The 26,153-nt window shown below is 60.0% G+C and overlaps 3 protein-coding genes and 3 long non-coding RNA genes across 8 annotated transcripts in view; 3 read left to right on the top strand and 3 right to left on the bottom strand.

Moving 5' to 3' along the window:
- The window catches only part of CCDC88B (coiled-coil domain containing 88B), a 28,990-nt gene extending 25,087 nt beyond the window's left edge, over positions 1 to 3,903 (top strand). Inside the window, 5 exon segments of the mRNA XM_050960685.1 lie at positions 1,793 to 1,938; positions 2,111 to 2,206; positions 2,585 to 2,736; positions 2,948 to 3,226; positions 3,613 to 3,903. Coding sequence (XP_050816642.1) covers positions 1,793 to 1,938; positions 2,111 to 2,206; positions 2,585 to 2,736; positions 2,948 to 3,226; positions 3,613 to 3,665 — 726 coding nt within the window. The 3' untranslated portion in view covers positions 3,666 to 3,903.
- Positions 59 to 1,786, top strand: LOC127054480 (uncharacterized). Of its 3 annotated transcripts, none has more exons than XR_007775263.1 (3): positions 59 to 137; positions 394 to 458; positions 524 to 1,786. It is a non-coding gene; the product is annotated as an uncharacterized LOC127054480 (long non-coding RNA). The 3 variants fall into 3 exon arrangements; XR_007775261.1 differs by lacking the exon at positions 394 to 458 and adding an exon at positions 329 to 393; XR_007775262.1 differs by having other exon boundaries at positions 329 to 458.
- Positions 3,904 to 4,096: 193 nt separating the features above from the next.
- On the bottom strand, positions 4,097 to 4,704 carry LOC127054481 (uncharacterized). The gene is made up of 3 exons (XR_007775264.1): positions 4,641 to 4,704; positions 4,329 to 4,601; positions 4,097 to 4,230 (listed from the first exon to the last, which is right to left on the bottom strand). It is a non-coding gene; the product is annotated as an uncharacterized LOC127054481 (long non-coding RNA).
- Positions 4,705 to 6,149: 1,445 nt separating this feature from the next.
- Positions 6,150 to 21,124, top strand: RPS6KA4 (ribosomal protein S6 kinase A4). Its single transcript, XM_050960686.1, has 17 exons — positions 6,150 to 6,318; positions 8,720 to 8,791; positions 9,049 to 9,267; positions 10,442 to 10,557; positions 11,292 to 11,399; positions 11,788 to 11,868; positions 12,294 to 12,397; positions 12,977 to 13,127; positions 13,713 to 13,874; positions 14,432 to 14,557; positions 14,712 to 14,845; positions 15,327 to 15,420; positions 15,653 to 15,823; positions 16,308 to 16,499; positions 17,912 to 18,071; positions 18,890 to 19,053; positions 19,383 to 21,124. The coding sequence occupies exons 1-17, from the start codon at positions 6,270 to 6,272 to the stop codon at positions 19,590 to 19,592; spliced, it is 2,313 nt and encodes a 770-aa protein (XP_050816643.1). The 5' UTR covers positions 6,150 to 6,269; the 3' UTR covers positions 19,593 to 21,124.
- On the bottom strand, positions 16,512 to 21,490 carry LOC127054479 (uncharacterized). The gene is made up of 3 exons (XR_007775260.1): positions 21,303 to 21,490; positions 18,394 to 18,573; positions 16,512 to 16,782 (listed from the first exon to the last, which is right to left on the bottom strand). It is a non-coding gene; the product is annotated as an uncharacterized LOC127054479 (long non-coding RNA).
- Positions 21,491 to 22,612: 1,122 nt separating this feature from the next.
- LOC127054563 (calmodulin-1) lies at positions 22,613 to 26,123 on the bottom strand. The gene is made up of 6 exons (XM_050960817.1): positions 25,981 to 26,123; positions 25,537 to 25,567; positions 25,211 to 25,354; positions 24,128 to 24,234; positions 23,615 to 23,750; positions 22,613 to 23,231 (listed from the first exon to the last, which is right to left on the bottom strand). The coding sequence occupies exons 1-6, from the start codon at positions 25,981 to 25,983 to the stop codon at positions 23,203 to 23,205; spliced, it is 450 nt and encodes a 149-aa protein (XP_050816774.1). The 5' UTR covers positions 25,984 to 26,123; the 3' UTR covers positions 22,613 to 23,202.
- Positions 26,124 to 26,153: the final 30 nt, after the last annotated feature.

Raw genomic sequence — 26,153 nt, 5'->3', positions numbered from 1 at the left:
GAGCGAGGTGTGCAACCCCCACCTCCAGCCTGACCCCCTCCCCATGGCATCTCTACTGGGGAGCAGAGCGAGGTGTGCAACCCCCACCTCCAGCCTGACCCCCTCCTCATGGCATCTCTACTGGGGAGCAGAGCGAGGTGTGCAATCCCCACCTCCAGCCTGACCCCCTCCCCATGGCATCTTTACTGGGGAGCAGAGCGAGGTGTGGTACCCACCCCCAGCCCGAACCCCTGCGTGGCATCCTTACTGGGGAGCAGAGTGAGGTGTGCAACCCGCACCTCCAGCCTGACCGCCTCCCCATGGCATCCCTACTGCGGAGCAGAGCGAGGTGTGCAACCCTCACCTCCAGCCTGACCCCCTCCCCATGGCATCCCTACTGGGGAGCAGAGCGAGGTGTGCAACCCTCACCTCCAGCCTGACCCCCTCCCCATGGCATCCCTACTGGGGAGCAGAGCGAGGTGTGCAACCCCCACCTCCAGCCTGACCCCCTCCCCATGGCATCTCTACTGGGGAGCACAGCGAGGTGTGGTACCCACCCCCAGCCCGAACCCCTGTGTGGCATCCTTACTGGGGAGCAGAGCAAGGTATGCAACCCACTACCCCCAATTCCACCTCTGGTATCCCCCAGCCCCATTCCCCCAGCCTGAACCCCCATTGTATCTTACCCGGAGACCAGTGCAAGATGTGCAACCCCTGACCTCCCCCAGTCCTGCCCACCAGTCTGACCCCACCGGAAACACACACAGTGCCCGATACCTTTCTCTTCCCAGCCCAGCTCTCCCCCACTGCGCTCTCTGTTGGAGACCCTTGCAGACCCCCAATACCTTCAGACCCCCACGCTGGTAGCCACCTGCCACGGATCCACAGCTCCAGCGCTCTGGAGCAGTCTCTCTGGGAGGACTTCTTCAGTTTCAGCCCCTGAGGGTCACACTCTCCCTAGGGCAGGCCTCTTGGCTTCACCACCTCCTGGGGCCAAACCTCGGAGCCTTCAGCACCCTTGGGTCATGTCGCGAGCTCCCCTCAGTGAGTCCACCTGAACTGGATACCTGAGGGAGACTGACACACCCAAAGGGAGCAGCACTCCCCCGATTTCCTTAAACTGGAGTGACTCAGCCAGCGCTGTCACAGCGGGAGGGTTTCTTAGATGTCTGGAACACAGCCTAGAAAGTCCTTCGTTAACACAGAGAAGGGAAAGTTACAGCAAAGTCCTTCTGGGTCTGTGCAGAGCCCCCAGCCCTCCTCTTAGTCCCAGTCACCCACACTTAACAACCCCACCTGGCCCCTCCTGTCCTTTGTCCTTGGTCCTGGCAACCACTGTCACCTGGCCCTCCTCCTCAGTCCTTTGTCCTCCAGCTGGTCACACCTGGCTGGCTCCCTAAGGAGGCGGGGCCATCCGTGGTCATTAGTTGCCAGGTGTCAAATGTCCGGGCAATTGGACTGGCCTTTGTCTTCTTAGACTCTCCATGGGCATTGGGCCCAGACCCCAGGCATCAGAGACACCTGTATGTCTGGGTCTCTGCAAGGGGTAAACCATCTTTTCCTTCCACCTAGTTAACCAGGCACCACATAGGGGAAACTGTGGCATGCCCACTATTCATCCAATTCGCACTCCATCACACCACCCACAGCCCAGGTCTCCCTGTCCCAAGCAAACAATGGGAGCTGGTTCTCCCCTCTGAACCCCCTGATCAGAGAGTGCTCTCCCCATTCTGCACCTCCAGCCCCCCTTCCTCTGTGAGGGGGAGCCCAGAGGGGCATGGCCTGTCCTATCAATAGCTCTGCTGCCTCCCAGCTCCTGGCCCAGCTGAAGGGAAACCAGGAGGAGGAGAACCGACACCTGCTGCAGGAGATCCAGAAACTGAGCCAGGAGAACCGCAGCCTGCTGGAGCGCAGCATGGAGAGCCGGGAGCAGTACCACTCGGAGCAGCGCCAGCACCTGTGAGTGCCCCCCGAGTGCCTCCCTCGGGCCAATGGGGGAGGTGCGCAGGGAGGGGTCAGATTGGTGAGGCTGGCTGGGGTGTGTCGGGGGTGTGGGGCAGTCTGGCTGGGGACTATAGTGGGCAGGGAGTTCACCCCCAGATTCAGATGCTGCCCTGCGCTCACCCCCCAGGGATAAGCTGAACGAGCTGCGCCGGGAGAAACAAAAGCTGGTGGAGAAAATAATGGACCAGTACCGGGTATTGGAGCCAGCGCTGCCTAAGAGCAAGTGAGTGTGCCCCCCCCCTCCGCCCCCGGGCCAGCCCCAGCCACTGCCATGGACTTCCACACCTGCCCCCTCAGCCAGGGACCGTTCTCTGCCACCCTGGGCCCCCCATCCTCTGAAACAGACTGAGTCACCAACCCTCCAAAGCTGGCCCGAGCCAGGGGACCCCCTTTTTCCTCAAACTAGGGATACACCCCCCCCAAAGCCTAGGACCCTCAGGGCCAGCCTGAGCCAGGGACCCTCCCTGACAGTTGTCCTGAGTGTCTCTGCATGGGTCAGTGTTGGGGGGGTGGAATCTCCCAGGATGCGTGGTGGGGCTGGCCTGGGCCCCCCAGCTCCTGCCAGGAAGCATGTGACCCTCCCTCTCCCTCCACCCCGCAGGAAGAGCAGCAACTGGATTGCGGACAAGATGAAGAAGCTGATGAAGCCGCGCCGTGAGCCCTCCCGGGAACAGCAGCGCCCCCTAGCGGAGGGGGCCAATAGCATTGAGAACCTGCCGGGACTTGGGCAGGATGGGCGTGCACCTGATGGGGGTGAGAGTCCGGGACCCTCCACCTTGTGGAATGTGGGGAGGAGAGATCAAGACGGGATGGGACCCAGGCATCCTGGACAGCCCCACAGTGCTCACAGCCCCCAGGGGGACTCGGGTAGGGGATGGGACCCAGGCATCCGGGATGGCAGTGCAAGGCGCTCCGACGCAGGACTCAACATCCCCTGCCCCACTAACCCCTGCTTTGCCCACAGACTCCAGCGCCCCTGCCTCGCCTGTGCCCCTGCGCAAGGCCACCAGCGTGCTGAGCCTGCCCGATGCCCAGCGGGTGCACCTACGGCTAAACCGGCGCAAGCTGAGCTCCCGCGTCCTGGTCAGCGAGTCCTTCGGGCCTGGGGATGCCACCCCCCGGCAGCGCTTCCGCCAGCGCCAGCGCCCCCTTGCCTTTCTGGGGGGCTCCCGCGAGGAGGCCGCTGCCCTCTGGGAGGCCCAGGAGGGGCAGAGACTCCCCAGTGCTGGCAGCGAGGAGAGAGGTGAGGTGTCAGAGACTGGGGAAGTGTCATCTCCGGATGGGGGGATATAGAGAGAGATTGTGGGGGCAGGGGCTGGGGGAGCTTTACTCCAGATATTGGGTGTTGTCCCTAAGTTATAGGGGCATCCACCCAGATGGGGGGTGGGGACTGGGGGGGCATCATCTTTGGATAAGAGGGGACATTGGGGGCGTCACCCCTAGATGGGGGGCCAGAGAGAGAGATTCTCCCCCAACAACCAGAAGAGAGGGGGAGGAAGAGGGAGGGTCAGGGAGAGGATCTGCTTTGGAGTGGGAGAGGTTCCAGTTGGAGTATGGCAGGGGATCCAGAGAGCTGAGATCAACTGGGGGCTTGGGGCAGGTGTAACTGGGGGTCCTGTCTCTGCCCAGGGCTACCGCAAGGGAAGGAGAAGGCGCCACTTGCGCCCCAGCTCAGTCAGTGAGCCCAGCTCAGCCCCGCCTGGATGGCAGCGACGCAGGGAACTGAACCAGGAAGGGATCCTGCTACAGTCCCAGCTCCCAGGATCCTCCAGCCACATGCCAGGGGCATAGAGAATTGGCTCTGACCCCCAGCCCCGATCCCTCCCACCCCCCCCGGGACTCCTGCCTGACACTGGGGTGGGGCTCAGGATTTGTATTGTATTTCTATAATTTATTAGAAATAAAATTTATTATTTATCATCCCTTCTGCTGCTGTCATTCCACACCGCCCCACATCGTGCCTGCTCCCACCCCTTCACTCGCCCCCATCCCCCCTCCATTTCCTCCCCTTGCCCCTCTCCCATTCTCCCCCTCCTCTGCTCCCCCACCCCCGGCACCGTTGGGAAGGAAGGGGGTTTCCTCCCAGCCCACCCCCCCCATCATTCTTGCATTATCAGTTCCTTCCGCCTTCATGGTTACACCACTTTCACAACCGCAATCCAGGAGCCCTTTCTGCCCCCTTCAGCTCTGCACCACCTCCCTACTGCATCCTCCCACCTCTCCTTTGTATCCCCCACTCTGCACCACCTCCCCACTGCACCCCCTGCTCTCTACAACGTCCCTACTGTATCCTCCCACCTCCTGTTCTGTACCACCTCCCCACTGCACCCCCTGCTCTGTACCACCTCCCCACTGCATCCCCTGCTCTGCACCAACTCCCCACTGCATCCTCCCACCTCTCCACTGCACCCCCTGCTCTGCACCACCTCCCCACTGCACCGCCCACTCTGCACCCCCCACTCTGCACTACCTCCCATTCCTCCCCACTATATCCCCCTGCCAGCTCTGCACCTCCTGTTCATGCCTAACATGCCCCGAGCTGGGTCCTGCTGCAAGAAAGCTCACACTGCCTGCCTGGGCACTAGGGCCTCCCTCACTTCCCCACTGCTTCCTCCCACCTCCTCATTGCACCCTCTGCTCTGCACTACCTCCCCCACCTCCCCACTGCACCCCCTGCTCTGCACCACCTCCCAACTGCACCCCACTGCTCTGCACCACATCCTCCTCCTACTCCCCACCAGCTCTGTACCCCCTGCTCTGCATCACCTCCCGACTGCATCCCCTGCTCTGCACCACCTCTCCACAGCACCCACCAGCTCTTCACCGCCTCTCCACTGCACCCCTGCTCTGCAATACCTTCCCCATCTCCCCACTGCACTCTGCACGCGCGTGCGCATGCGCGCGCACACACACACTCACTCACTCATTCTGTTCCACACCTCCACCCCCACCTGAATCCCTCCATCCATGGGGCAGGCAGGTGGGGGGAATCCAAGTTTGTGAGGGAGCTCACAGTGGGACCGTGCCCTTTTGGGGTTTGTCCATGGGAGTGGGGTGCAGGAGGATCCTCAGGGAGGTGTGTGTGGACCTTGTGGGGGTCTGTTGGTTCTGCCCTTGGTAAGGGGGTTTGGGATCATGGGGGGGTTCCCTATAGAGGGTGAGGATCTGTCAGTCCCTCCCCCAGGGCAGGGGGTGTGGGATTTGGGGGGGGTTCCCTATAGGGAGTGGGGGGGGTCAGTTGGTCCCTCCCTGGGGCAGAGGTATGGGATCCTGAGGGGATCCTTATTGGGGTTGGGGAGTCACCATGGCAGGGTGCAGAATCCTATGGGGTTTCCCTATGGGGGGTGCCCATGGGAGGGTGCAGGGGACGCTTGGTCCCTCCCTGGGACAGGGGGTGTGGGATCCTGGGTGGGGTTCCTATGGGGGGGGCAATCCCTCCCTGGGGCGGGGAGTTCCCTATGGGATGTGAGTCTGTCAATTCCTCTCAGGTGTGGGATCCGGGGAAGGGACCCCTAGGGAGAATACAGGGATAACCATGGGAGAGTGCTGGATCCTGGGGCGGGGGGGATCTCTGTTGGTCCTTCCCCAGGACAGGGGGTGTGGGATTCTGGGGGATTTCCTAGGGTGTGACCATGCCCCCCGGGGAATGTGTGGGGAGGTCTCTCTGTACCTTTCTGGGGCAGGGGGTGTGGGAACCAAGGAGTTCCCTATGGGGGTTGGGAGGGCCACAGGAAGTGTGGGGTGGGGGAGGACAGGGAGACCTGTCAGTCCCTGGCTGGGGGAGGGAGGACAGGACCCATGGGGGTTCCCTATGGCGGTGGAGGGTCCCTGGTGGAGGCGTGTGTCCGGTCCCCCCCCCCCGGGGTCTGGGGGGTAGGATGGGGGGATCAACTGGCTCATCTGTGGTATGATCTGTCTGGGGTGAGTGATCTGGTGAGGTCTGTTGGTCCCCCCCTGGGGTGGGGATGCGGGATCCCTAGGGCGGTGAAGAGGGTCTGTCGGTCCCTCCCAGAGGCGGGATCCGGGGGGTTCCTGAGGGGGGTGGATGGGGGGTGTGTCTGTTCCTTCCCCGGGCGGGGGTGCGGGACCGTGGGGGCCCCCGGGGGCGCGGGGGGTCTGTCGGTCCCTCCCCGGGGCGGTCCCTGCGCTCCGCTCCGCTCCGCTCCCCGCTCGCTGTCACATTCCTGCCGCCTGAGTCAGGCCCGGAGGCGGCGGCGGCACCAGGAAGCGCCGGGCCCGGGCCATGTAACCGAGCCGAGCCGAGCAGATCCCGGCCCGGCGCGGCCATGGGGGACGGGGCGGAGGAGGAGACGGTGGAGCTGCCGCTCACTGACGGTACTGAGCTGGGAGCGGGCCCGGCGGCGCGCAGGGGGCCTGGAGGGCTTGGGGCGCAGGTTAGGGGCCGTTCCTGGGCTCGGGGGAAGGGGGAGCAGGTCCCAGGAGCAGCGGAGGAAGAGGGGGGTGCTGCAATTCCGGGGTGCAGTTCCGGGGTTCAGGGAGGAGAACGAGGTGATGGGTGCAGGGAGGGGGAATCGGGTGCAGTGCTGGGGTGCAGGGAGAGGGAGGGGGGAGACGGGTGCAGTGCCGGGGTTCAGGGAGAAGGAGGGGGTGGCGGGTTCAGTTCCAGGGTGCAGGGAGTCGGGTGCAGTGCCCGGGTGCAGAGAGGAGGAGGGGTGACGGGTGCAGTTCCGGGGTGCAAAAATCGGGTGCAGTGCCGGGAGAAGGAGCGGGTGGCGAGTGCAGTTCAGGCTTGCAGGGAGGAGAATGGGGTGGCGGCGGGTGCAGTGGAGGGAGGAAGGGATTCGGGTGCAATTCTGGGGTGCAGTGACGGGGTACAGGGAGGAGGAGTGGGTGGCGGGTGCAGAGCCGGGGTGCAGGGAAGAGGGGGTGACGGGTGCAGTGCCGGGGACATTGGTTTGAACTGTGCATGTCCCCTGGGACCTTTCCGGCTGCATGGCCCCTGGTGGCAGTGGTGTGGGAGAAGGGTGGCTATTGGGGGAGAGGAAGTGCAGAGCCATGCGGGGGGCGGGGAGGAGAAGCTGGCCCTGTCCCTCTTCTCCCTACAGCCCTATCGCCCCCCCACCCAATCAGTGCAGGCTCAGCCCCGTGGGTGGGCAGCAGTAACAGGGGAGCGGGGGTGGGGATTAGTCACTGCACCCCCTTCCCCAGGGACTGACAGCTTGGAGGGCTCACGAGAGCTGGAGGCGTATGAGACACAGCCTGCTGGGGGAGTGGGGGTGGCCAGGGACGTGGGCAATGAGGCAGGGTACTACCTGGGCTTGGGGTAGGGCCTGTGTGGGAGGATGGATGCTAGCCAGGGTGTGTGTGCACATGCAATGGGGTGAGGGCTGCATGGAGGGCAGCTGCCCCACCCACCCAAAGCTGTGCACTGGTCTCTCATCCACCACTGGTGCCAGACTCATGCCTAACGTGCCCTGAGCTGGGCCCCGCTGCAAGAAAGCTCACACTGCCTGCTTGGGCACTAGGGTCTCTTGCATGGCAGCCTCGGGGTGATGCCTGTTTAAACCCAAGGGAAGCCCTTGTCCCGAGTGGGTGGGGGATGGGCAGGGGACACTCACCATTCTGGGCTGGGTTAGCCTCCAATCCGGAGTCCTGGAGCCTTTGCAGTGGAGGAGAGAGCAAGAGGGGCAGTGCCAGGTGGCCATCCTGGTATCTGCCCCTTGGTGCCAGCTGAGGAGGGTCTCATGGGTGGATTGGGACCTCCCAGGACATGTAAGGGGTTGAGGGGAGGAGGCAGAAGCCTCTTTGCAGCTGCCAGGAGCTTGGAGGGGCAGGGTAGTGCAGCCCTGTGGGGAACCCTGGGGGGGAGGGGAGGTATGGTGTGGGGATGTAGGGAGATCTGGCCAGAATTGGTGGAGAAGGGGGTTGTTAAGCAGGTGATCTCACCCCAAGCTCCTCCCAGCTGCAGGCTCCCCATTTCTCCACTGCACCCTGAACTCTGTGCCCCCCTTCACAGGAAGTTGTGGGGTGCCCCTCACCTTGCCATCCCCATGGGCTGATGGAAATGTCTCTCTGGGCACTTAATACCTCCAGCCCCCACATTTGCCACCAGATCCAGGTGCCCTCTTGATCCTGGGAATCCCCTTTAGGACAGAGGAAAGCAGCATTCAGGATCCCCACTAGGCAGCACCACAGGGATATGGGGGGATGAGTCAGTGTCCCCACCTGGAAATGGAGGGGTGATCCCCCCCCAATTTCCCTCATCCTGGCTTGGTCCCAGGGTATCTGTGGGGATGGGAGTTGTTGGGCCTGGGCCTGCCCATCCCCTTGGCACCAAAACTGTTATGAGTCACTGGCAGGAAATGGGGGCTCCTCCTCACTATACCCTGACCCCACCCATCCCTGGGGGAGAGGTTGAGACCGAGGGTGGGGACTGAGGTGCAGCAGGATGGGGTGGTAAGGTGGGGACAGTTAGTGGGGGGATGGGATGAGGCTGGAGTGGAAGGTGGGAGGATGGGCCTGAGCTGGGTGTGCGTGTGGGAGGGATGAGGCAGGAGGTATGGGCCCATAGGTGGGGGTTTGGGATGAAGTGGGGGGACAAGGCAGGGGGTATGGGCCTGTGGCATGAGATGAGGAGGTGAGGTGTGTGGGCCCGTGCGGTAGAACAATGAGGGAGGAGGTGACAGGTAAGGTTTGTGGTGAGCAGGTGGGAGGGGTGGCACAGGGCCCCAGGCCGGCTTTGACTCCCATCCTCATAACCTTGTCTCTATGCTAGCAAACCTGACTGGCCATGAAGAGAAAGTTGGCATGGAAAACTTCGAATTACTTAAGGTGCTGGGGACTGGAGGTGAGTGGGGGACACAGGGTTGTGCCATGGGGAGGGGCACAGGGGGCACTGGGGGGCTGTGCCCCCATTCCTCCTCCCAATGGGATGGGGCACTGCCCATCAATCCCCTCTCTCCCCAGCCTATAAGAAGGTCCCCTTCCTCCCTGAGCCTGCTGCTCCCATCCCTACTTTCCTGAGTTCCATCATCTCCCCAGTCTCCTGGGATCCTCCTGATGTCCCCTTCTGGGCTGCCTCTGATACCCCTCTGTATCCCCCAGCATACGGAAAAGTGTTCCTGGTGCGCAAGATGACTGGCCATGACGTGGGGAAGCTGTATGCCATGAAAGTGCTGCGCAAGGCGGCCATTGTGCAGAAGGCCAAGACCACAGAGCACACACGCACTGAGCGGGCTGTGCTGGAGCATGTGCGGGCATCGCCCTTCTTAGTGACCCTGCACTATGCCTTCCAGACTGGCTCCAAGCTGCACCTCATCCTGGGTATGGGGGAACCCTGGGAGGGGGCAGGGGAGGGTGGGGCGCTGGGACCCAGGGGATGGGGGTGTGGCAGATGCCAGATGCAGAGTGGATCCAAGGGAATGGGAAGGGTAGGAAAATGTTACCCAGCAGGTCGGGGAGCAGGGAGACCCTAGGGTGTGGCAGTAGGTGGAGCTGGAGAAAGACCAGTGTTGTTTTCCACACTAATATTTGATGAAACATAATACAAGCACCTAATACAAGAACAAGGGGCCACCAAATGAAATTAATAGGTATCAGGTTTAAAACAAACACAAGAGAGTATTTTTTCACTGCAATGCACTGTCGACCTGTGGAACTCCTTGCCAGAGGGTCTTGTGGAGGCCAATACTATAATGAGGTTCAAAAGGGAGCTAGATAGATTCATGGAGGATAGGTCCATCAATGGCAATTAGCCAGGATGGGCAGGAATGGTGTCCTAGCCTCTGTTTGCCAGAAACTGGGATTGGGTGAAAGGGGATGGATCACTTGATGATAACCTGTCTTGTTCATTCCCTGTTCAGGCATTGTGCACCGTGGTTGGACTATATTTCCCATGGTGCACCAGGCGATTGGCTTCTGACACACCACCTAGTGTCTCCAGTGGGGGGGGGGACTATGATGCATTATGGGAGGTGTAGTCTGGCCAGGGAGCTTAGCTTATAGAGGAGAATGGTGCTGTGTGAGGCAACTGACCTACAGCTCCCATGAGGAGCTCAAGCCAGTCAGCAAGAGGAGGCTGTGGTGCAATGTGGGAGATGTGGTTCAACCAGGGAACTTGGCTTACAGATTAGAATAAGTGTGTGAGACACCTAAACAACCTCTCCCAGGATGCACCACAGCCAGGGACTCATGACACTACCACCAGTGGTGGGAGAGGGACCAGGACTATGGTGCATCATTTGGTTTTTTGATAAAAAATCAAAAGTTTTCTTCCAGCAAGAGGCTTTTACGGAAAATTTTCCTTTTAACACCCCGCTCAAGTTTTCCTGGGGGAGAGGCAGTGAGGGTAGAGCGATAGGGGAGGCATACAGCACCCTCCCGTGCCATGGGGTGTGAGGGAATCCAGACCAAGCTGAGAGGGTCTGGGGGTGGGGAGGGGACTGGCTGGGGGTGCTGGGTTCTCACTCCCTGTCCTCCCTCACCCCCCGCCCTGCAGACTATGTGAGTGGTGGGGAGCTCTTCACCCATCTGTACCAGCGCGATCATTTCAAGGAAGAGGAGGTGCGGATCTACGCCGGGGAGATCGTGCTGGCCCTGGAGCATCTGCACAAGGTTGTGTGTGGGGGGTGTCTAGGGGGTGGACCAGGGGGGAGATCCGCTTTCCAGGGGGTGCATGTTCTGAGGGGATGGGAAATATCTGGAGAGGATATACCAAAAACTGAGTAGACTCTTCTGCTATGGAGGGGCTCTGAGGGGCCATGCCGCAGGGAATACGGGAGTGCTGTTCTATAGGGAGTTCCTAGGGGGCTCTTGGTCCATGCTGCAGGGGCTATGGGTGTGCTCTCCTGTAGGGGTTCCTGGGGGGCTCTCCCTCCATGCCATAGGTTCTATGGGGGTGCTGTCCTGTAGTGGTTCCTGGGCAGCAGTTGATACATGCCGCATGGGCTGTGGGGATGCTGTCCTGTAGGGCTCTCAGGCCATGCCATGGGGCCATGAGGGTGCTGTCCTGTAGGGGTTCCTGGGGGGTTCTTGGGCTGTGCCACAGGGGCAATGGGGGTGCTGTCCTTCAGGGGTTCCTGGGGGGCTCTCAGGCCATGCCACAGGGGCAATGGGGGTGCTATCCTGTAAGGGTTCCTGGGCCGTGCCACAGGGTGTATGGGGGTGCTGTCCTTCAGGGGTTGCTGGGGGATCTTGGGCTGTGCCACAGGGACTATGGGGGTGCTGTCCTGTAGGGGTTCTTGGAGGATGGCACTCCAGGTCAGAGGGGCACTGAGGAGCCATGTTGTGGGTGAACCTGGGGGATGCAGGCTTTGGGAATGCCCGTTCTGAAGCTGTGTCATCTGCAGCTGGGCATCATCTATCGGGATGTGAAGCTGGAGAACATCCTGCTGGACAGCGAAGGGCACGTGGTGCTCACTGACTTTGGCCTCAGCAAGGAGTTCCTCACTGAGGAGGTCAGACACCCCCACTCTGCCCCTGATGATCCCCCATAACCTCCCCTGGGCACCTCAATATCCTGCCCCTGGGGACTCCTGCCCCATCCCCTCACCCTGCCCCTGGGGATCCCACAATATCCTTCCCCTGGAGACTTCCCTCATTCTGCCTCCAGGAATTTGCCCCTCCCCACAAGGATCTCCCTGCCTTCACTCTGTGCCCCTCTCTCATCTTTCTGATGAAAAGTAGGGGAGAATCTCTTTGCTTCCCAAGGGGGGTGTCTCTTTGCCCCCTCCCCTAGTCACTGGTGTTTGGGGCCTGGGGAGGGGTGCAGCCCCTCTTCCTTGTGGGGGCTCCACAGCTGGACCTTGGCACCGCCCCCCCATTCTTCTCACCCTTCCCCCACAGAAAGATCGCACCTTCTCCTTCTGTGGCACCATCGAGTACATGGCCCCTGAGATCATCCGCAGCAAGTCAGGGCATGGGAAGGTGAGCAGGGGCGGGCAGGGCGTGGTGGGGAGGGAGGTATATGACAAGGGAACCAAGGGTTCCATAGGGGGCATAGTGATGGGGGAGAAGAGGGTGGGAGAAATGGGGGGGGGCATGGCAAGATGAAAGGAGTGGGGGGAGTGGAGGAAAGGCATGACTGAGGGGGCACAGTAAGGTTGGAGGGAGTGGCAAAGAGCAGGGAGGAAGCCGGAGGGGGTGAGGTGAGAAGGGGGGAGCTGGGCATGGCAGGCAAATGGGGAGTGGCTGGCAGGGGGGTGTCAGCTTGTCACTCCCACCCGGTCAGGAGGGGAGGCTGTCTGCTGGGGGGAGGGTGTCATTCCAGGTTCACTGCCCCCACCCTGGCAGTGGGAGGTGGGGTCAGTCTTGGGGGGCTTCTGGCTCATCACCCTCCCTCTCCTCCACAGTCCGTCGACTGGTGGAGCCTGGGGATTCTGATGTTTGAGCTGCTGACAGGGGCCTCGCCATTTACACTGGAGGGGGAGAAGAACACACAGGCCGAAGTGTCCAAGTGAGGGGGCTGCTGGGTAATGGGGGGCAGGGAGGGGGATACTGGCGGGGCAGTTGGGTAATGGGGGACATGGTGGCAGGATTGGCAGGGACTGCTGGGTAACGGGGGCAGGAAGGGAGGATTGGCAGGGGCAGCTGGGTAATGGCAAAGGAGGATTGGCAGGGACTGCTGGGTAACGGGGCTGGGGAGGGGGATTGGCAGGGGCTGCTGGGTAATGTGGGGTGGGGGATTGGTGGGGCTGCTGAGTAATGGGGGCAGGTAGGGAGGATTGGCAGGGGCAGTTGGGTAATGTGTGGTGGGGAGGGGGATTGTCAGGGGTTGCTGGGTAATGAGGGGCAAGAAGGGAGGACTGGCAGGGGCAGTTGGGTAACGGGGGTTGGGAGGGGGATTGGCAGGGGCTGCTGGGTAATGTGGGGTGGGGGATTGGTGGGGCTGCTGAGTAACGGGGGGCAGGAAGGGAGGATTGGCAGGGGCAGCTGGGTAATGGCAAGGGGGGGATTGGCAGGGGCAGCTGGGTAATGTGGGGTGGGGAGGGGGATTGGCAGGGGCTGCTGGGTAACAGAGCTGTCTGTACCGCAGACGCATCCTCAAATGCCAGCCCCCATTCCCCACTGTCATCGGCCCCGTGGCCCGCGACCTGCTGCAGAAGCTGCTGTGCAAGGACCCCAAGAAACGCCTGGGCTCGGGGCCCAATGGGGCACAGGACATCAAGGCGCACCCCTTCTTCAAGGTGAAGGGGTAGGAGGGAAAGAGAGAGGGACACCCCCACCCTGGCCACAGCCCACTCACACATGGCTCGAGACCCTCAGCATGGCTCCCCACAGCCTGGGCACAACCCCCTTTCCCAGCAGGGTCCCCCAGTGCAGCCCCCTCGGGTAGGAATCCTGGCCTCGTCCCCACAGCTCCTCCATCCTATGCAGGGACCCTCTCACATTTACCCCCTTGCCCCAGGAGAGGCCCCACATACAGCCCCCTCACCTACTGCCCCTGTCACCAGGGCCCCCTGGCCACGTCCCTCCCCCCCCATCCTTTATGTTGGCCAGGGATCCCCACATAGCTCTCTCACACCTGGAAAAGAGCCTCAAGTGCACCCCAGACAAGATGCCCTCCAGTCCCCCCTGGCAGGTCTCCCCCCCAGCCTGGGCAGGCCCACTCACCACACACACAGCTCACTGCAGGCATGGCCAGCGCCCCAAATCTGAGAGGTGGCCCCCTCTTCCCCCAGTGAGGCTCTGGCTCTGTGCTGGACCCATCCCCCCGTTAGACCCCTTTCCCCACTCACCTCCCCGCCACACTGACCCTCGTGTTCCCCTAGGGCCTGGACTGGGTGGAATTGGCCGCGCGGCGGGTGAAGGCTCCGTTCAAACCCATCGTCCGCAGCGAGCTGGACGTGCGCAACTTTGCCGAGGAGTTCACTCGCCTGGAGCCCGTGTACTCGCCCGCTGGGACCCCCCCGAACCTGGACCGCGTCTTCCAGGTGAGAGACACCCCCCCCCCCCCGCCCACCAGCTGGCATCCCCCAGCAACACCCAGCTTCCTGTGCACTCGCCTGCTGGAACCCTCCCAACCTGGACTGCATCTTCCCAGTGAGACCCCGCTCGAGGTTCCCCCAACCCCCCCTTTGGGTGTACTTGTCCACTGGAGCCTCCCCCCAACCTGGACCACGTCTTCCAGGTGAGCCCCCTGCTGAGGTTCCCCCACCACTCGCCCTCTCGTGTGCTCACCTGTCAGCACAACCCCCCCAACCTGGACCAGGTCTTCCAAGCGAGCCCCCTGCCCTGCTATTCCCTCCCCCCGCCAGCCTTGTGCGTGTGGTGGCTGAGCTCTGTGCCCTGGCAGAGGGCACTGGTTCTTGAATCCCTTGCTCTAACTTACAAGAGTGGGGGCGCTTTCTGGTGTGTGTGGGGAATCTCCTGCATCCACCAGACCCATGGGGGAGTGAGGGAGTCTCCACTGGGTGCTGTAGCCATGGAGATGTCTGCAGGCTGGCTCCCCACCGCCCCAGTCTTATCCTTCTCTCCTGCCCTCTTTCAGGGCTACTCCTTCATCGCTCCCTCCATCCTGTTCAACCACAACGCCGTCACCACGGATGTGCTGGAGCTGGCACTGAGCGGGGAGCGCCCAGGCAGTGCTGCTGTGGCGCGCAGCGCCATGATGAAGGTAGGGGAGCCCCCTGAGTGACCCGGGCTTGGTGGGAGTGGCAGGGGCTCCTGGGTAATGGGTGAGGGAGGGGCCTTAGCAGGAGCGGGATTCCTCATCAGGGGGTCCCTCCGCAGCAGTGAGCACCGCTAATGCTCCCCCATTCCTCCCCCAGGACTCTTCATTCTTCCAGCTCTATGACATGGACCTGAAGGAAGCAGCGCTGGGCGAGGGCAGCTTCTCGGTGTGTCGCCGATGTCAGCAGCGCCAGGGTGGCACCGAATTCGCCGTCAAGATCATCAGCAAGAGGTGAGGGTGCTCCCCTGGCAACCCCCCCATACTCCAGCTGCTATGGCAACCAACCGCCTGCTCCCATGGGAACACCCCCACTCCTGCTCCTAAAACAACTCCAGGTGCTTCCCCAACCTCCCACAGGTGCCTTCTCAGACTCATCCCTGGCATTATGTGGGGCCCACCTCACTCCAGACTTTGTCCCCCACCATCGCTGACCCCTAGGCTCTCCATTGTCCTCCATCACCCTTTATGGGACCCTCCCACCACCTCCAGATTCCCCCTTTCAGCCACCAGACCCCTGCCCCTTGCTCTCCCCTGCTGCCTTTCCTCCCTTCCCCTCATCTCCCTTCCCCTGAACACTCCTCCCACCCCCTTGCTGTCCCATTCCTCTTCCCCCAACTTCCCCCAACTACCTCCTTCGGGTCCTTTCCTTCCCCCATCCTGCAGTGCAGTTCTCCGGAACCTCAGCTAACATCTCCCTCCTCCTTCCCCCCAGGATGGAGGTGAACACCCAGAGAGAGGTGATGGCTTTGCAGCTGTGTGAGTCTCACCCCAACATCGTCAAACTACACGAGGTGCATCATGACCAGGTACCCCCTTCCCCCTCAGCACCCCCTGGGACCAGCACACCCCTTCTTCCCCGGGCATCAACAACCCCCATGCCCCACCCCAGAGGTGGCTGCATCTCAGTGCTGGGCGAGGGATCCCTGTGAAACTAGCCCCTGTACCCCACCCGAAGCAGCTGCACCTTAGGAGGCAGTATCTCCGTGTTGCCGGATCCCACTCTGCTCAGTGATCCCCCCCTCCCCTCTCCCTGGGCAGTACCACACGTACCTGGTGATGGAGCTGCTGCGAGGGGGTGAGCTCCTTGACCGCATCAAGAAGAAGCAGCATTTCAGCGAGTCGGAGGCCAGTCAGATCATGCGCAGCCTGGTGTCAGCTGTCAGCTTCATGCACGACGTTGGGGTGGTGCACCGGGACCTCAAACCTGAGGTATGGGGAATGGGAATAGATTTGTGGGGCAGGGCCTGAGGAGATTGGGTGCATCCAGGAGCAGCGCCAGTGTTTTTGGCGCCCTAGGCGGGGGTCCTTCTGCGCTCCCGGTCGGCGGCAATTCGGTGGCGAGGGGGGTCCTTCCGCGCTCCCAGTCTTCGGGGCACTTCGGCGAGTTCCGGAGCGAGTGAAGGACCTGCCGCAGAATTGCCGCTGAAGACCCGGAGCGCGGAAGGACCCCCCACTGCTGAACTGCTGCCGAAGGCCGCAAAATGCTGCCCTCCCAAATCCTGGCGGTCGCCTAAATGGAAGCGCCGGCCCTGTGCATGACTAGGGTAAAATGTTGGGGGATCAGGGCCTTGAGGGATTGGGAATAGGGGTATGGGGCCTGGGCAATTGGGATGCTGGGGTTTTGGGATGTGGGCCCTGGGGGCAGGTGCTGTGCCCCAGGAGCTCAAGGCCCCATCCTCTTGCTGTTCCCCAGAACATCCTATATGCTGACGAGACAGAGGGTGCCCCAGTGAAAGTGATTGACTTCGGCTTTGCCCGCCTGCGCCCCTCGGGCTCACAGCCCATGCAGACACCTTGCTTCACGCTGCAATATGCCGCCCCTGAGCTGTTCACCGACGAGGGCTATGATGAGTCCTGCGACCTCTGGAGCCTCGGTGTCATCCTGGTATGCATAGCGGGGAGGCCAGCACTGAGTACAAAAGCACCCCAGATCCCTACAGGGAAGGGGGCATTACGATCCCAGGGATTTGGAAGGGTCCCAGTCTCCCTGCTGGTGCTGTATAAGCCCTGTGTGCTCCACCCCAGCGGTGAATGATTTCCGGACTGAAGAATGTAACCACACGGTGGCGCTCCCCCCGCCTCGCAGTCCATGGAGTCCTGCTGGCAGGAGGGGAAGTGCTGACAGCTTTGTTGCATGTCCTGCTGCCTGAGTGAGTCTGGCCCCCTGCCTGCCAGAGGAGAGGAAGGATAAAGGCGTTTTACTCCAGTGTCAGGGTGGGAGATGAGGGGAGGAAATAAAGGGTTAATCCTCCCCTCCCACTAGGGTCAAAGAACAGGCTCCCAAGGCTCGACTTCGGCTCCGCCCACAATTATAATCCTGTCCACACATGGAGTGGGGCTGTCAGGAGGCCCCCCTCTTCTCCCACCACTCCTGGGAATGGCAGCAGGCCCCCCTGTGCTTTTCTGAGGAATTCCTTTGCTTGGGGGCGAGGGGCGGTCCTGTGAGACGCCCACAGCCCTGCAGCGTGGGGTTGGCAGGGCCCCCCAGAGCAGTAAACATCCCACTGGGATACCCAGGGAAGCTCCCCTCTCTGAGTGATGGGCTCAGGCTCTTGGCAGACTCAGGCAGGCATCTCTGTGTCAGTTACGCTGAGACAGCTCCTCCTCTCCCCCAGCGATCAGCTCAGGCTGTCTGCAGACTGAGGCAGGGGTCTCTGCATCAGTTCTGCTCGGGGCAGCTTCCCCCCTCCTCACCCCAGCGATCAGCTCAGGCTCTCTGCAGACTCAGGGCAGGTGTCTGACATTTTCCAGCTTTTCCCCCAAACCATGATGCCTAGAAACTGATTTTTTTTTATAACAGAAGCTGCTGTTCTGCCACAGTCACCTGACTCCAAGAGTTGGTGCACCAAGCACGGGACAGTTAGTGCCAAGTCCTAAACCCACCCCGACTCTGGAGTAACAGTACCGTGTCCTGAAGAGCTGTTGGGCCTTGAGGGGTGTTAGTGAGGGCGTGTTGCCTGGTGAGGCTACTCCAGGGGAAGGGGAAGGGAAATGCATGAAAGCAGAAGTCTGTACTGGGGTATCTCAGCCACTTCCACAATCTCAGTTCCTCTCTGAGCCCTTATAATGGAAAAAGCAAATGCTCAGCTCTGCGCCACACTTGTGGGTTGGTGGTGCCTGGGGCTGCGAGATCACCCCCTTCCCAGGGCAAGGGCTGCGTCCCCAGTATGGGGGAGGGGATTTGGGGGGCTGAGGGATCACCCCCTTAGGGTAGCTTGCTGATGTTTGCCCTGAGTCAGCTTCACCCAGACTGTCTGGTAACAACCCCACTCCACTGTCTCTCACCCCACCCCCCAGTACACCATGCTGTCCGGACAGGTGCCTTTCCAGAGCAGCCAGGAGGGTGGCGCGCTGACCCATGCGGCTGAGATCATGCACAAGATCAAGGAGGGGCAGTTCTCACTGGAGGGCGAGGCCTGGAGGGGGGTCTCCGAAGAGGCCAAAGAGCTAGTCAGAGGTGAGGAGGAGGCATGATATATAAAGGGTCAATATATAGGACTCTGTTCCAAGGGTTGGGGGAGTGAGAATCTGTGGGGCTGGTGTGTCCCTCACTCCACTTCAGACGGAAGGGGTGCTCTGGGACTTGGGAAACCCCTCTCCCAAGAGGCGGGGGAGGTGGCAAGTGTGAATCTGGCAATTTCCTGTAATAGCTTTGTATTAAGTTTCTGTATCATTGTGGGCCAGGGATTGTGTAACTCCATGGGGGAGGGGGAACCACAGCCCTCCGAGATCAAAGAATAGCAGGGGTGGGGGAGGGGTTATTAGACAAATTCACTCACCCCAGAGAGGTCCCTCGCCCTGGAGAGGCTGCATAGACTGCTTCAGATGGGATTCTCCAGAGACCAACAGACCAAGAGGAGACTTTTTGGATAAATAGCCCGAGTTTAAACTGACTCGGAGCTGCTTTGCGATCCAGCAAATGGTCAGACCCTTCTGCCCGAGGTGGGGCCCAGTCCTTCCTGGAAAGGGTTGGAAGGACTTTAGCTTGCTGAGGCCCCCATTAGATTGGGTGGGTGCTCTCTGTGAAGCCTTTAGCAGGAGGTAGGAACTGTCATATGCTTTCACCTTTAGAATAAATGTGCTAGCTTAGAAAGAGCTGTGCCATAACTTGGGACTCCTGTTACTCGCAGCTGGTCCAGATATGGCCATCGTTATCACTGTATGTCGGGGTGGGGTATTGCTTCCCCACCTAGGGGAAGGGCTGGGTAAGTGCCATCCAGCTTATGCCCCTCTCATCACTAACCTGTGGGTGTGTCCTCCTTCCCCCACCCCCAGGGCTGCTGACCGTGGACCCTTCCAAGCGGCTGAAGATGTCGACTTTGCGCTACAGCGAGTGGCTGCAGGATGGCAGCGCCCTCTCCTCCACCCCGCTTATGACCCCCGACATCCTGGAGTCCTCAGGGCCTGCTGTGCGCTCAGGGGTCAATGCCGCCTTCATGGTGAGGGGGGAGAGTCTGGTTCATGGCCATGAGGGAGCTGGGTTGGTGGTGGAGGAGGAGGCAGCCTTGGTTGAGGGCGGGGGGGCTGGCTGAGTCTCCCTCATGTTGGGACTGGCTCTTAGGCACGGGCGGCGGGATGAGTTGAGGCTTTTGGGAAGGATAGTATCAGGCAGGGAGAGGTGAGCATCTGAATAGTAGGTTGGGTGGGGATGGGGAATAGGCCATATGGGGGTGGGGGTGGGGACAGAACAGACCAGGGTAGGGAGAAGTTTGGGGGGTGAATCTCTGGGTCTCATCCTGTCCCCCACCCCCAATATCTTGACCCCCAGGCCTTCAACAAGGGCAAGCGCGAGGGCTTCTTCCTGAAGAGCGTGGAGAACGCCCCCCTGGCCAAGCGCCGCAAGCTGAAGATGTCAAGCACGGGGGCAGAGGCCCGGCGGAGCTCCTCCTCCTCCTCCTCCTCTGGCTCCTCCTCAGCCCTCCCTGCCCGGCCACCCCGCCCCAAACCACCTGGCCGCCGCCACAACCCCCCCTCGTAGCGCCTGTGGGTTGGGGGGGGGCTATTTATTGTCTCTGTTGCTTGTGGGGGAGAATGTGGGTGGGTATCTCATTTGGGATTTTTTAGGGGGAGGGTAAGCCTCTTTTGGGGGCATTCTGCCCCCCTCATGTGGACATGTTTTTTCATTCATTTTGGTTTTGTTTTTTTCATTTAAACCTGGAGGTTGCCCTGTGTATGTCTGGGGGCCATAGCGGGTTGTCTCAGTGTGACAGAAATGTGAAGTCTCCTGGAGCTAAAGTGGGGGTGGTCTTTGGGTTGACAAGTAAGTGGGGCAGCCCTGCGGTGATTATGGGTGGTGGTTTGTGGGACAGGTGTGGGGGCCATAGGGCAAGGAACATCCACCCCAGACTGTGGAGTTGTTCTAAGAGATACCCCCCTTGGCTTCCAGGTCAGACTAGGGTCCATCTCTGCCACCGACAGTTCAGGGTTGCCCCACCGCACCCCATGGAAGTCTGTACCACTGTTGCAGGGGAAGGGAAAGCTGTTCCCTACAGGGGATGGCGATCCTGTGAATACTGCCACCACCACCACTTAAGATCTGAGGGCAGGTCCCTTCAGCCAGGCTCTGGGGCCGGAATGAGGAGTGAAGGTCAGACCGGTAGGGTCACCTTAGCCCAGCCAAAGAGGGGTGGGGTGGGGTGGGGTGGGGTGCTGGATCGATATTTTATTTCTTTTAATCCTTTTATTTTTGGCGGGATGGCAGGCAAGCAGCATAGGGCACCATCTCCCCTCAGGGCTGTATGCTGGGGGAGGGCCCCAGCACAAGGGGCCAGATCCAGCTGATGGCCCAAATCTCCCAGGGCCATTGCTAATCTGATACCCCTGCTGTGGGGGAATGGGGCAGGACCCCCGTTGAGCACTGGAGCACATGGGAGGGAGGTGAACAGTACCCCACATTTAGTCCTTGCAAGGGAGGGGCTAGAATTGCACCCCCTCGATAAGATTGGAGTGGGGGGGGGAAGGGAAGGGAAGAGGTTTTTTTTATTGAGACAGAAATTTCTATCTATTTTTAAACTAAAAATGTTGGGGTGGGTGCTTGGGGTGGTCTCAGAGTACAGCCCCCACCCTCCCCAGCTGGGAGTGAAGCTAAAGCAAGCTACCACCCAAGCAAATTAAACCCCCGCCTGTCCCTTCAGAGCAAGCCAGGTGAAGGGGAAGCATGGGCAGAAAAAGCTTACCGGGGTGGGGCCTGAATCAGTCACTTTAAGGGGTGTTTGTGCAATTGGCTCCTCCAAAGATTGTGGGGGGTGGGGGAAGGAGGACAGGTCCCGGGGGAGTCAGAGGCCAGAATGAGGGAGAGGGGGCTTGGGGTCATCCCACTTCCTGGGTGCTGCCATCTTGTGTGTTCCTCTCCCCGCCCCCTTTAGGTGTGCGGGAAGGGCTGGCTCGTGTCTGTTCCTGCAGCTGCCCTTTCCCGCCCCCCAGCTCTCCGCCCTAGTCGGGGTTGGGTAGGAGCAGGGGCTCTCTGAGCAGCCCCCCGCAGCTCCCCGGTTTCTGTCCCTTGGGAGCAGCTCAGACTCCGGGGCTGAGGATTTCGGGGTGTGGGCAGTTGTCCGAGCCCCGCCCCCGTGCAGCTGCTCTTAGAAGGGAGGGGCGGGGTCCCAGTCTTTAGGATGACTGGGATTGGGGGGACCGCCAGCTCCTGCAGCCCCGCCCAGGGGGCCGCCTCTCATCCGTCTGAGCGAACCACCTGTATTTTGTATTTGAGAATAAAACTCCTCTGACGCCACCGAGTCTGTGCGGGTCGCGCTACTCCTTGGGCTGCCGCTGGGCATGACGGGAAACAGCGCCCATCTCAAGCCCCGTGGGGGTGCTGGAGCCGGCCGCGGCCGCTCCCAGACGCCGCTGCTTGGCACACGGAAGCCGCACCGCCCCCCTAAGAACGTAGCCATGTGCCCGCTTGCCCAGGGGCTTTGCGCGCTCCGCCCCCTTGTATGAGTACGTCCATGGGGCGGGGCCACCTCTCGTTGGTTCTGACCGTGGCCAATGAGGTGAGAGGTGTCAGTATAAATGCAGCTGGCGGCGCTCCCACAGCCAGGCGTTCAGAGCCGCGAATGGTGGGGAGGATCTGCAGTCGAGGATCGCTCGTAGGGTTAGCGAGGCCTGAGCTCCGCTCTGTTCCTTGCAACTAGGCCCTGGCCTCCTACTCTTCTTAAGCCTTTGGAGAAGGCCTGTGCAGCGGGAAGCAGGTGCCACCCCCACGCCAGCTTAATGGCTACTGTCTCTCATCCGGCCTAGCATACTTAACTGTACAAAAGTGTAGTTACTGCAGGCAGCGTTAGCAGGACTAGCTGCAGCTGTCTTTTAGCACAGTGATTGGTGCTGGATAGTAGCCTGTTGTGACATAGGCTGCATAGTTGAAGTCCTGCTAACACTGCCTACAGTAACCAACAATGCATGAAACTGGCTTGTGGGTAGTGTATATTGAAGCTTTTATCAAGATTGGCACTGGTGAGAATGGAATTATTGATACTGGTGTAAGAGGGTTCTAGTTTAGTATACAAATAGCATATTTTACAAGTCAAAATTTTTTTTTCAGTAGTGCCAGTGAGTACCAACAGTGGATTATCTAGATAGTAGCTTCACTATACACTAGTAGTGTTAGCAGGAGCTGAAGCTACACAATAATCACTGGGGTATATTCCTAAAAAGAATTGCATCTAGCCCCTATCATTTCACCAGCTAGATAGGAATCTGTTTTAAACAGCAGGGGAGAGAACAGGGACAATACAGACTCCTAGAAGGAGTCCAGTATGAGGGGGAAAAAAGAGCATAGCCTAATGGTTAGGACATGCCATAGACTCTGGGAGACCTAGGTTCAAGTCCTGACCCAGACATTTACATGAGGTCATACTAACTTTTTGCTGCTGCACCACCCGCTTTGGCCTAGGGTGAAACTAGCACACACCACCCACCTTGGTTTATCAATATAGTATCAAGCCCCACAGGGTGGTAGGGCTCCTCCAATGGTGTTGTGCACTGAACATGCTGAGGCAGCACTTGGAATAGAAACCACACAGAGAGACTTTATTGAAAATAAAACCTTACATCATCTGGAATGGAACCGAAGCATTCCCGGAAGCCAATATGGAGTGGGAGGGCGGGGAGGGGAGGGGAGGAAAGGAATTAAGAGATTAAGGGCACGGGGTGAATATTAAGCAGTTAAGAAATTAACAGTCACAATATCCAACATACGCAGACACATCCAGGAAGGCAACAGTGGCCAGTTAAAGAGAGACACTGTCAGCTGCCCTACCACAGTCCATGAGCATTCAGGTGAGATGCCGAATATAGGAAGGAGGAGGAAGAATTGTCAGATGGAAAGCAGTTTGCAGAGCCAGCCAACAGCCAGGGGCCTGCTCCACCAAACCACTTGGGGGGAAGCAGGCCATAGGCCCTGCTGGGCTCCTGTCCCTGTGGTGCCCAGCATACAAGCACACATTGCAGAAGAGGTGAAAGCATGCACTGTCCTCAAAGGAGAGCAGCTGCTGATGACAGGATGGCACCTGGGACAGGGCAGGGGCGACATGTGGCAGCAGTAGGAAGAGTCCATCCAGTCTGTACAGGTGAAGGGGATGCCCTACCAGAGCCTACTTAGCTGTCATCATCTGTACAAACTCTGCAAAGCAAAGGCACAGGGTCAGAGAGCATGAGAGAAGCCTGATTCACCCCACCCTTGCCTTCTCTCAGGCAGAAACCATCCCTCCACCCCAACCCTCACACAGGCTGCAATTGGGGGTGCCCTACTACCTCTCCCATTCCCTGGAGTTAACAGCATTTGTGACATTTCCAAGCCTTTTCACCAGGCTATGCCTGTCACAATGCAAGAGGCAGAAAGCAGCAGACCTGGGAAGAGAACCCAGGAATCATGACTCCCAGACCCATCCTACCCACTGCATGGGAGAGTCCTTAAGAGAGCAAGTGCCCTCTCCAGAGCGGTACTATCCTGAGCAGCAGCTGTGCCCTTTGGATAGTCAGAGGAAGCTGCCCCGCCCCCCTCACCTTCATAGTTGACCTGTCCATCACCATCGATGTCAGCTTCCCGGATCATCTCATCCACTTCCTCATCTGTCAGCTTCTCACCCAGATTGGTCATGACGTGGCGCAGCTCGGCCGCACTGATGTACCCATTCCCATCCTGGGGGGGCAGCCACCATGTCAGGCAAGGGGGCCATAGGGCTGCCTCCAGTTAGCACAAGCACCCCAGGGACCCCACCCTTTCAGCCTCAGCACAGGCCCTGGAAAGGGGAAAGCAGGTAGACCGCACAGGCATTCCCCCCTCCCCTAACACACACAACCACCTACCTCAAGTAGCTGATGACCCTCCTGCCCCCAACCCCACGTGGAAGGGGGGGTGTGCAACTGTGAAGCACATGCACACAGGAGGGAGTATTGGACTCAGCTGTCCCTGCAGGGAGGAGTTTAGCTCCAGCTGCCATTTTGGAGCTCCTGGGGAGAAAGCAAGGGGCATGCACTGCCACCAGTGATAAGGGGGATGAAGCCCCACTGCCTCACCTTGTCAAACACCCGGAAGGCCTCACGGATCTCCTCCTCGCTGTCTGTATCCTTCATTTTCCTTGCCATCATGGTTAGGAACTCAGGGAAGTCAATAGTGCCATTCCCTTGGGCAGGAGAACAGGCCATTAAGGGCTGGACCTAACTGACAGTGGGTTGGGTGACCCGCACAGCCCCCCTACAGCATCCAATACCCTCCCTTCCACAAATCCAGACACAAATACTGACAGGGAGCTCTGGGGAATTCACTGAAACACCCCCTTCCCTCCAATGGTGGGCTTGCCTTGAGGGGATGCCTCTTCACCCCCTCTGCAGAGATGTGGGGAACCTAGAAACAAGCCCCAGAGCTCTGTAGTTTGGGCAGGGGACTGGCCTACAAACCTTGGATCAACCCCCTGGGTTTAACTCAGGTACAACCCCCACACTGGAACAGGCAGCTCTCTATGGGGCCTGCATCACTTTGGGATGCAGAAGTGACAGACCCTAGGATGAGATGATTCTCATCTGAGGGTGACCTTCAGCTGTGTGGGCAGGGTAGTTAACAGCAGCACTCACAGAGGAGGAATAGTATCAGGGGTTGGGATTAGGTGTATCACACAGGGACACAGGAGGCCGCTTCTAGCCCTAGGTCATCAAGTCCAGGCCCTGCTATTACAGGCAGGCCCATCAAAATCTCAATCAGAAACATATCAATGTTTGCCCCTATTGGGAAGCTGTTCCAGAAACTCACTCTTCACTCTCCTTAGAGTATACTTACAGAGAACAATCAGATCCACCCCCTACTCTCCAAACTTCATCTAGTCAAGCTATACAAACCCAGCTCTTTCGGTCTCCTCTTCATTCCCCTGAATAGCCTAGAAACCCTTCTTTCAGTACCTAGCCCAAAGCTCATAGTCTAAACAGACAAAGAATGGTAAGGGAAACTGAGGCACAGAGAAGGAAAGAGACTTCTCCAAGCTCACAGCTAAGAACAGAACACAGGAGTCCTGCCTCCCAGCTCTGACCACCCCCAAACACACCTCCCACTGCCACCAGTGCAGTGGCTGTATTCTGACTCCCCACCCGTCTCACAGTCCCTCTCACCATCAGCGTCCACCTCATTGATCATGTCCTGCAACTCTGCCTCGGTGGGGTTCTGCCCTAGGGACCTCATGACGGTACCCAGCTCCTTGGTGGTAATGGTGCCATCCCCATCCTTGTCAAAAAGAGAGAAGGCTTCCTTGAATTCTGCCGAGAGAGAGGAGAGGAATCAGTACCTGGGGGGCCTGCCACAGGGTCCCTTCTCCCTGCAGTCCTCTCCCTCTCCCCAGAACTCAGCGAACAAGCGCCTGGGCCCGACCATATTGTGAAGCACCAGATCCCCCATATAAAGGAGAATTTTGGGGCAGCAGGATGAAGGGGTGTCTCACCTGCGATCTGTTCCTCTGTCAGCTGGTCTGCCTGCAAGAGGAGACAGAGAGTTATTATCCTGTCTGACACCCTCCCGCGAGCCATGCCCTATATCTCATTGCCCTCCAGGCCATCTGCCCCTCAAACCACAGCCTCACCCCCCCTCCCATCCAATATCGCAGAGGAAGAGACTCTGCCCTACACCCCAGACCCCCTGGAGTCCGCACGCCGCCCACCTCCCGCAAGACGCAGCATGGCTGCTGCCTCCAACTGCCCCCCAACTACTGGCTCCCGATTGGTCAATGGAGAGCGGCCCTGCTAGCCCCCGTCTTGGGGCCTGGAACCCCCCCAACACATAGGACCAGCTCCCGAGCCCCCACTGCTCCCCTGGACCCCAGCCCCAGCCCCTCGCTCCGCCACCCGCTGCCAGGGAGCCCCAGCCCCCCAAAACCCCCCCTTCTTGCCATGGCGGCGGCGGGGGGATGGTGCTACGACCGCTCAGTTCCCCGTGGTCTCAGGCTCCCTCCGCCCGGGCCGCGCCGCCCAGATCCCTCCGCCCGCAACGAGTCCCGGACCCAGCAGTGGCCTTCCGTTGCGTTTTGCGCCGAGCCCTTTAAATACCGCCCGCCCGGTACGG

This window comes from Gopherus flavomarginatus, chromosome 6 (genome assembly GCF_025201925.1).
Source record: "Gopherus flavomarginatus isolate rGopFla2 chromosome 6, rGopFla2.mat.asm, whole genome shotgun sequence".
Lineage (NCBI taxonomy): Eukaryota > Metazoa > Chordata > Testudines > Testudinidae > Gopherus > Gopherus flavomarginatus.
The sequence above is the reverse complement of the archived record's forward strand: the minus strand, read 5'-3'. Positions and strand labels throughout refer to the sequence as shown.